The following is a 10,317-nucleotide window of genomic DNA, read 5'->3' as shown; positions in this document are numbered from 1 at the left end:
GAGGAGAGGAGAGGAGAGGAGAGGAGAGGAGAGGAGAGGAGAGGAGAGGAGAGGAGAAAAAAACAACAAGAAAGGAAAAAAATTATTGCTTAGCAAGGTGGGCAACATACATACCATCCTACTTGTTCTTTGCTGCAAAACTTACACTAATATTTCCTCACTCACTTTTAAAAAGTAAAATCAGAAAATACAGGATTACTAACTATAATTCTTATGGATTTCTAATTGACTTTTGGTTAAATAATTTCATGTGATCATTCATTTTCATCCTTTTCTATTTCAAAATTTGTAAAATTCTTGGTGTCACATGGAAAATCTTGACATGGTTGTTGTTATTTACAGAGGTAAGGGCACAAAACCACCTAAGAATATGAAGATTTTCATCTCTGCTTAAATGAACATTTTGATTTCAGCTTTTAGCTTTACTTCTTCTTCTGGCTTCTTTGGAAAACTAGAATATATGCATCTAAGAAGCAAAGAAAGAGATTTAGCTTGACGAAAACACAGTCCTATTACATTAGAAACTGACTGATGGGTGACTGTGGCAGGTACTAGGTATACTCAATGACATTTAAGTTAAAAGTGCCTCTACTAATGTCATTCTTTAAACATCATGTTTCATTTTTCTCTAGATTCTTTTACTGACTTTAGCAGACAAGTCTGAGTTTGTACCAGTGGACTGTCAGTAGAATAAGTCAAACAGTAAGTTCCATTATTCCCTGCACTAAAGAAAATTCTATTTAATTGAAGAATTATAAAAAAGTTGTATTAGCCAAAAGACTGGTTTAACCCAAACACAAAATAAACTAGACAGCATATTGATCCACATGACAGTATTGAAGTTACAGAAAGAGATTATCTAAAAAAATTGCTGCACTCATATCAAACTCTCACAAATTACATTCAGGAAATGCATGACACAAATAATTCAAACTAATCACTATCATTTGTCATGTCACTTCAAAAACACTATTTTGACTGAATAAAATTAAACAAATGCAATTTTTGTCAATTCTGCTCCAAATTATTTCAAAATAATAGTACAAACTCATAAGGGATTTCAAGGTGCACTGTACTATAGTGAATGTTATTTCATTTTACTCTCAGGATCTTCAAGAATTTTCAGAGACAACAAAAACCCACAACACCTGAAAACAAACAACAGAGTCACACTTCTAATACAATTATTCACCTGAACATTATCTGAAAAAAACCAAGCTATACAGCTTGCTTGTAGAGAAGTCAAAACAGTTTTAATTTGTCAGCTCTATACAGGACATGGATGTATATATATTTCCTAGAATTTGTTAGATTATTTTCCAAAAATAAAAAAATCACTCAGTTCAATGGTCAATTACTTCATAAAAATTGCCAGAAAGTGCAACTGTCAGTACAAGTTAGTACACTATTAAATTTTTTTGAGAGAAGAGTTAGAAAAACTAGAGATCAATTAATTGTCAAAATCACAAGGAAAGAGTTTAGACTTGATATTACCACAGACACATGTAGAACTAGACATTTTTTTAGTTTTGCTTCACAGACCAGAACTTGCAAACTCAAACTGATCTATGAATTTTACTTATTCATGTAACAGTTACACAGTAAACCAAGACAAGATGACAGCAATATATTTTTTGTAGTATACTAAACAGAAAACTCCTAGCCCTTTCATTAGTATTCAAGTCCATCACTGTGAATATAAACTTATTTTAAGACTCCTCCTAATGCACTACAGTGAATATCTTGGACATCATTTTTTTGTTATATATAGAATCCTCCTTTACATACAAAGGTTCATTTTTTTCCTAAGGATTCACAGATTCTGTAGCTACAGTTTCAGAATGCTATCCATTGACTACACGGCTCCCCGACACACAGCAAATAATGCATGTATTCATTTATCACTATGTGTCTCACAGCAGCTCTAGATAACGATCTGTTTAAAAGCAGGTCAGACTTCATATGCTTTTATAGTGTATAGCATACGCATACAACAGAAACTTATAAATTCATAATATGGCAATATTACAGTAAGAATAGTATCACAGAATCACAGAATAGTAGAAGTTGGAAGCGACCTCGAAAGATTATCTAGTCCAACCCCCCTGACAGAGCAGGATCACCTAGACTAAGTTGCACAGAAAAGTGTTCAGGCGGGTTTCGAATGTCTCCAGAGGAGCCTCCACAACCTCTCTGAGAAGCCTGTTCCAGTGCTCTGTAACCCAAACAGCAAAGAAGTTTTTCCTCATGTTCAGAGTGAACCTCCTATGCTTCAGCTTGCTCCCATTGCCCCTTGTCCTCTCATTAGCTATAACTGAGAAAAACCTGGCTCCTTCCTCCTGACACGCGTCCTTTACAAATTTATAAACATTTATGAAGTCACCCCTCAGTCTCCTCTTCTCCAACCTAAAGACACACAGCTTCCTCAGCTGGTCCTCATGAGGAAGATGCTCCACTCCCTCTGTCATCCTTGTGGCTCTGTGCTGGACTCTTTCAAGCATTTTTCCCTGTCCTTCTTGAACTGAGGGACCCAGAACTGGACACAGTATTCCAGATGTGGTCTCATCAGGGCAGAGCAGAGGGGAAGGAGAACCTCTCTTGACCTACTAACCACATCCCTTCTAAAAAGCCCCAGGATGCCACTGGTCTTCTTGGCCACAAGGGCACAGTGCTGGCTCATGGTCATCCTGCTGTCCACCAACACCCTCAGGTCCTTTTCTGCCTGGCAGCTTTCCAGCCACTCATCACCAAGCTTGTTGCGCTGCAAAGGGTTATTGCGACTGAAGTGCAGGACCTGGCACTTGGCCTTGTTAAAGCTAATACAGTTGGCCTCAGCCCATTGATTCAGCCTATCCAGGACCCTCTGCAGAACCTTCCTACCCTCAGGCAGATCAACACTCCCTCTCAACTTAGTGTCATCTGCAAACTTATTGAGGGAGCCCTTCTATTTTTCTCCCTGCACTGCCTCATGGTAGCCCTGTGACGACTCCTGAGTTGCCTGACTCTTCTTCCATAGATCATAAACTCTCTTCTTTTTCCTGAGCTCCAGCCAGAGCTCTCTGTTCAGCCACGCTGGTCTTCTTCCCCACCGGCTTGTTTTCTGACACACGGGGACGGCCTCTTCCTGTGCCTCTAGGAGTTCCTTCTTCCTTCAGTATAATGTACATAACTTATAGCTCTACATAGCTCTATGAATAAACAATAGTTATTCTTTAATTCCATTTATAGTTTTCCAGTGTTTTATCTAAACATATTAATGTCATGTTTGCTACAGTGCAAAGGTAGAAATATTCAGATAAATTTCTTCCTTTAAAGATTTCACATTTTAGACATAAACAACCATAGATCTGGATTTTTCCTGATTGTTTGAAATAGAGGAATAATCTCTTGCTTTCAGTGCTAAATAAACACCATCTGATTATTTCATTAAATGTTTTAGCAAAAAGGCAGAGGAGTAGATCACAGATTCACAGAATCACAGAGTGGTTTGATTTACCTTTAAAGATCCTAGTCTAACCACTTTGGCATGGGCAAGGACATCTTTAATTAGATCAGGCTGCTCAAAGCCCTGTCTGACCCAACCTTGAATATTTGCAATTATGAGGAATTCACTACTTTTCCAGGCAACCTGAGAAGTTATGGATGAAGACAGACAACAAAATTTCCTTAAAATTACAGAAATAACACATCTTCCTTTAGCAGATGACATTGTCTTTAAAAATGGTGCAAATGGAGATCACGGAATCATAGAATGCAATGAGTTTGAAATGATCTTTAATAGTCATTTAGTCCAACTTCTCTGGAGTAAGCAGGTACATCTTTAACTATATCAGGTTGTTCAGAGCCCCATCAAGAGATCCCTTAGTTGTTCTTCAAACAAATCCCAAAATAAAACTTTGATTGAAATCATGTCCAGCAGTAACTATAGACTAAGGCACTGAATTTGTAATCTCAGAATAGAGCTATGTCTCCATGAATTTTTCACAAAGGCTCTCATCTCATCATACAAACTTTTGAAAAGATCCAGTTGCCTCTCTTTTTTTTTTCTTCCTATTCACATTTTCAATATGATAGCTAGGAAAGATTCTGTTAAAACAGTGCCTACCTACAAAAAGCTGGCTGTTGAGCTGTAAGCGAATATGTCCATCAGAGGGAGCACCATGAGACTTTTGAGGAAGCTGATCCACTTGTAAGGATGCCTCTTTGATGTTTCTTTCAGCCTTTACATAATGCCACTGATTGTCATTTAAGGAAGTGAGTGATTGCACTGTAATTTCGCTAGGTCCATTTCCAACATCAAATGAGAAAATAACTTCTGATGGAGCTAGAAAGAGGACAGTAATAAAGGACTTTTAAATTATTTCATAGTTAATTGTGTCACAGAATCATTAAGTGGCAGAACTTAAGGCATTATGATCTAGCCTATTATTTCATGGGGTAAGACTGACAAGTTTAGGGGAAAAGTTTACTTCAGGAGGCCTATTCCCAAAGCTCATTATGCACACTCACTGACAATGAGAACTATGATTTGTCAACAGCACGGAAATCAAACTCTTTGTGGATCTCTGGACAGCATAGTAGTCAAGAAACAGAGAAATGTGCTAGCTTTGTTATTTTTCAGTTTGGACAAAAAGCATTTCTGGCTTACATGCTAATTGATTACCATTGTTAACTACATTTAAATTATCAGTCAAAATAATAAGATAAGCAATATGCCAGAAATTAAAGATCTGAAAATTATGAATATTCCCTCTGAAAGTGTTTCTTTCACATATTCAAGGACAATCAGGTATGAAAAGAAGTAATCCCTAAACTAGGGATTATGAGCATTTTGAATTATTAAGGATTTGATTAAAGGACTAGAGGTCTGAGAAGATTTCATGAATCCAAAATAAAGTGTCTCATTTATGTCAAGGAATTCTGAGAGAAAAGCAAAATAAGTAAAAGTAATCAAGGGAAATAAATCAGCTTCAAGAGTATTTTCAGAAATTAATATACTGAATTTAAAAAAATATTTCAATTAAACATTTTTTATTTTCTTTTCACTTTTTAAAGATACATTAGACTTCTTATAACATTTAGATCCACTTTGGCCAACCTTTAGACTGAGTAATGCCACATGCTTGCAAACTCTTAAGCCCTGAATCTGGTTGTTATTAAATATTTTTGTATAACAGATGAGCCTGAAAGAGAAAAGTAAAATGGCAAATACACAAGCATTTGACTTTACAAATAAAATAATGCATAATGTGCAGTATATTTTTAAACTGAACACTTTTTGTAATAAATAATCTCTTCTACTTAAAAATCAACAATGTTTCATACAATGATACGAAATAACTGATGTCTAAACCAGTTCTTCAGTGAAATGAATTTTAGGTTAAATTTGTTTTGCTTGGACAAAGTTGAGAGCTCAGTCTCCCCTTACTGAGGGGTAAAGGGAAAAAAACACAACAAACAACAACCACACAGTAGGAGAACAAAGGCACCAGAAACTCCATGTGATTGGATAAAGAGAATTTCTGCTGAATGTTACCTTCTCTTGGGAGGTCTTTGTAATCCTCTGGATACTGTTGAAGTGAAGCCTGAAAACACAAATTCTACTTTGAACTCACTGATTGTGCCTATTAAATAGCATATCAGAATGACAGATCTGATAAATAATGTTACTGTTCAGGTTTTAAAGGCAAGAAAACACACAATAAAGATTTTGAAATAACCACTGAAATGATGAATTTTTTTAGTACCACTAAAAATTTAAAACAATATTGAAAAAAGGGAACCAATCCCTGAAGTTCCAGATATGAAGGCCCAGATAGCAAGAATGACAGTACGGTGTCTGAGTGTCTGAAGACTGATCAGAACATGTAATAAAATTTGAAAAATATAATCAGTTAACATTCTGTAGTATTTTAAGCAATTCTGCTGATACAAATTGCACTGCAAATTTGCAAGAGATGTGACATTTATAAAGCACATTTATAATCACCCTTGGAAGATATACCACAGTATGCAGAGAGATGCTGACTGAGTTCTAAAATTTGTCCTGTTGAGACAAAGGACTGAGACAAAGAGTACTTTGGCCATTTCCTGGGTAGCAGAAGAGGATAAGTCCAGAAGATCTCTACTAGTGCAAAAATACTTTGTGGGCGCTACCTACCTCGGTGTTACTCAAAAATTTTCCAAACATTGCAGGGACTCTTGTGGTCTTAATGCATTCAAACATAGGCAGAGCACAGCTATAGATTGGCAAAGTGGAACGGATGATGCAGTTAATGGTAATCATGGACAGTGGTCAGTGGCTAGCTGTGGCTAAAATGACTAACAGAAAGCACAGTCATCAAGTATTCACATTCAGAATATCGAGGTTGAGCATCACATACAGAAGCAGAAAGTGATTACCAAGTAATAGGCTACAGAATACAAAACCAGAGCACTTTCCATAAAGGGAACAATTGAATTCTACTCATTCTGGACAGTAAGTAGAGAATGTGGGTAGTCAAAGGCAAACAGCAGTTATATATTGGACTTTTCAGAACTATTTGCCAAGCAACTGCAGACTCTCCAAATTAATACACCATAGTATTCCCAACTCGAGTTTAAATTTCTGTTTAACTCATTGCTTTTAAATTAAAAATAATCCTTCAGTGAGCCCTCAGGTAGTATAAAATAGTTACTCAGACTTTTGTCTAGAAGATGTAACCTGTGGTCATGTAAGTATTTAATATAAGGTATTATTCAGACTTGAATCAATCTTATTGCTTTCAACCACTAGTTCTGCAGAAGATTACAGGAATTCAGATGAGAATTCAAAGACTTGAATCTTTTGTAATTCTGTAAAAAAAATAAAAATGGGATGAAGTATCTTCTTCAAGATGATTCAAAACTTCCATGTTTTAAAATTCAGTTAGGATGCACAGCTCTGTTTTTGAAACAGCTTTCTAGAGTATTATACACAAGATGCACTATGGTGTTTTTAACTTCATAAAACCAGTCAAACAGCACTAAACTTCACATTTCTTATTAAGATTCTTGATCTGACACTTTTGCTTTGGCTAAGTTAGACTTAAAAACCTAAAGATCACTATGTCACAAATAAAAGAATTAGATATAAGGCTTGAGAACAATAAATAAAATGCTAATAAAAATCATTGTGTTCACAAGTGTGGAATGCCAAATGTTGACAACATAGTGAATTTTAAATAATTTCTAATGCATCTTCATCTTAAACACTGACACCTCACATTTTCATTATTGTTATTTTTTGTTACACAAATCAAAGAAAGACATTGACTTATGTCGAACTACTAACAGAATATCAAGTGTAGGTTGGTGATTCACATTCACATCTATTATAAAAGGTTATAAGATGATGAAATCTAAATAAGCTTTTGTTACGGCTTAAGAGTTGACAGCCTGAAAAAGAAGGACAAGTAGTAGGTGTAGGACCCTGATGGGTCAGAGAGTAATATTGTTCCCACCCCTTTCTGGCCACAGTCAAAAAAAAGATTCTGTGGACTTTTTCTGGCTTTCTGGACTACCTCCTGTCACAACTTGGGACTGCTGGGCCTAATTCCACATGCTTGGCGGCCATCTACCACCATCCGCTCCCCAGCACCCTGGTGATGAGTCACAGCGGATTGGGTTTTGTATATAGTTAAATAACCTTTGTCACTTATTGATTCTCTTTTCCTTTCCCTGAGTTCTTTTTCATTAAACTTGTTATAGTCTTAACTTCCAACCTTGTGTGAAGCACCTCTTCTGTATAATTTTTTTCATCCTCCCCTGGGAGGGTAGGGGACAATAGAGAGAAAATCCTGCGCCCTATTTCATTTGGGTTTGCCTTGAATCCTATAAGGAGACAACCTATAAAATATGAAATGTTCAAAGGGTTTTTCTTTTTTTTCTTTTTTTTTTTTTCTTTTTTCTTTTTTTTTTTTTCTGACAGATATTTCTGACCCTTAGTACAAACACAAAATTCTACTCCACTACAAACAGTTCTAACTATGACATAGAAAAAAAAGAATAAGTCTCTCTATTCATTGAATTAGGATGCTTCTGTAAATGAAGTAATATCTCTATATGCTGCAAAATAATGAGATAAACTTCATTTTTTTAAATGCTGAAAATATAGACCAATTAAGCCTTTAATTTTCTCTCATGCCTCACTAGTCAAAAGTCATATAAAAACCATAAGTATACAGTAGTTTGAATGCTTATGAATGAAAGGAACAAGTGACATGATTTTATCTGCATATTATTGCTCTGAGTGAGTTATAGTCTTCTGTCAACTGTCTGAATAAATCTAGTTCTTGGACGCATACCTTTAATCTTTCCATGATGTCAATGTTTATTTTGAAAATGGAAAATAATTTATCATATAAGAACATCATCATTGCTTCAAAGATTCTCCACTGAAGTGCTGAACCAGTACATTTTCTATATTGTATGACAGTGAGGTTATAATTCTACTACGTTTTTACCTGCTCACAGAACTTTAACAGGAGGCAGTTCATACTTTTAATAAATATGGCGAAAAGACTTTTGAAAAGAGTGTATCTTTCAAATACAGCACTACAGTTAGAGATAATGCAAACCAAATTGACTAAGCATTACACAATATTCTATAATTAAACCTACAAAAGTACACAATTAGATATTTTTCTGTTTCTTGCAATAACCTAAGACATTAACATTGGCAAAAAAATGCTAGCAGAATATTCTACTTTTAAATAAAGAAGCATTAACATTTCTATAGTAAGATTTTGCTTATTTGATACATATTAGTGTCTGGAAAGGTTTATTTATGAAGGGTCTGGAGCACTGCTTATATGAGGAGTGGCTGAGGGAACTGAGGTTGTTTAACCTGGAGAAGAAGAGGCTGAAGGGAGACCTTATTGCTCTCTTTAACTACCTAAAAGAAGGCCACAGGAAGGTGGGTATCGGTCTCTTCTCCCAGGTAACTAGTGATAGTACGAAAGGAAATAGCCTGAAGTAACATCAGTGGAGGTTTAGGAAAAATAACTTTACTGAAAGGCTGATGAAACATTTCCCAGGGAAATGATGAAGTCACCATCCCTGGAGCTATTAAAAAATATGGAGATGTGACACTTTGGAACATGTTTTAGTGGGCATGGTGGTGTTGGGTTGACTTGATAATCTTAGAGGTCTTTTGCAATCAAACGATTCTATATTATATACATAAATTTATTTGTCATACATTGTGACTGAATGAAGCTCCCAGTGGCTACATGGAATGTCTGGCCATAGATTTTGGAGGGAGAGAATTTTCTAGCAGGGATGCAGTAAGCAAGAGAAGGAGGAAAAGTCTGAGCAGTCAGGGCTGCTTGCTATGCTCTTAGACTAAGAACCCTCTGGGGCAGAAATTTTCTTTGAATTTATATTTGTATAGTGTCAGTGCTAGGATTTTTCTGGAGGCATGCTAAAGCTCCAATAGGGTAACAGTAATAAACCTAGAGAACAGTTGGAAAATATTCCCACTTTAAGTTAATTCTAATTTAGTCCAACTGAAAGCTATAATAACAATACAAATAATAATACCAACAATAATAATAATAAAAAACAATAATAATAAATAACAATAATCATAATAATAAACATCTGTCCTGTTACTTACAGTGTAACTCTACCCTTATAAAGTCTTGAATTCCCAGGTTTTCTAAAAACACTCCTGAGGAAGCAGTAGTTTTAAAGAAAAATGAGATGTCTGCACTGAGCTCTCCATGGAAGGTGGGGAAATGCAGGTAGGATGTCTTTGTGTTGAAGGATGCTGAATTCCAAAATGTTCCTGGTAGTCAAAATGAAAGATTAATTGATAGATACAGTGTTATCTAGTATTGCTAGTATAAGTTTTATAACTGATTAAACAAAACAAAGTGCCCAGCTCTAGGACGGAATTGCAATGTTCAGGGAATCTAACTTCCACAGAAGACATCTGCTTAGTCTATAAAATCAAAAGTGGGAGTTCTTAGAGATAGAGAAATGATTCAGCAAGAGTAGTTAAAGTACTCATTTCAGGCAACCACAAACCAATTAATGTGAATTTTTGTAAATCAAAATGCTTGACATCTGAGCTAGACAGTCCAGTTAGGGCTCAATGTATCCTTTTATGAAGTAAACAAACATAACAGCTTTGAATGAAGTACTATACTTACAATAGCTAGTATAAACTACAGCTATGATCTGTATATTTCTCACACAACAAGGAAAGGAGACTTGCTATTGTTAAAATCCAGTGATGTTTTACCAGAAATCACAAAATAGGTAGGATACAGCTCCTAGTAATTACTGTGGAAG

At 35.5% G+C, this 10,317-nt stretch overlaps 1 protein-coding gene across 1 annotated transcript in view; it reads right to left on the bottom strand.

The window, feature by feature from the left end:
• LOC104544070 (contactin-associated protein-like 4) overlaps positions 1–9,808 on the bottom strand; it is a gene marked incomplete at its 5' end in the record, with an annotated part of 26,275 nt that extends 16,467 nt beyond the window's left edge. The window contains 2 exons of the mRNA XM_010188822.1: positions 4,106–4,324; positions 9,638–9,808. Of these exons, the coding sequence (XP_010187124.1) occupies positions 4,106–4,324; positions 9,638–9,808 (390 nt within the window). The remainder of the gene's footprint in view (positions 1–4,105; positions 4,325–9,637) is intronic.
• Between the last annotated feature and the right edge of the window lie 509 nt (positions 9,809–10,317).

Source organism: Mesitornis unicolor, unplaced genomic scaffold, assembly GCF_000695765.1.
Source record: "Mesitornis unicolor isolate BGI_N332 unplaced genomic scaffold, ASM69576v1 scaffold26757, whole genome shotgun sequence".
Lineage (NCBI taxonomy): Eukaryota > Metazoa > Chordata > Aves > Mesitornithiformes > Mesitornithidae > Mesitornis > Mesitornis unicolor.
The sequence above is the reverse complement of the archived record's forward strand: the minus strand, read 5'-3'. Positions and strand labels throughout refer to the sequence as shown.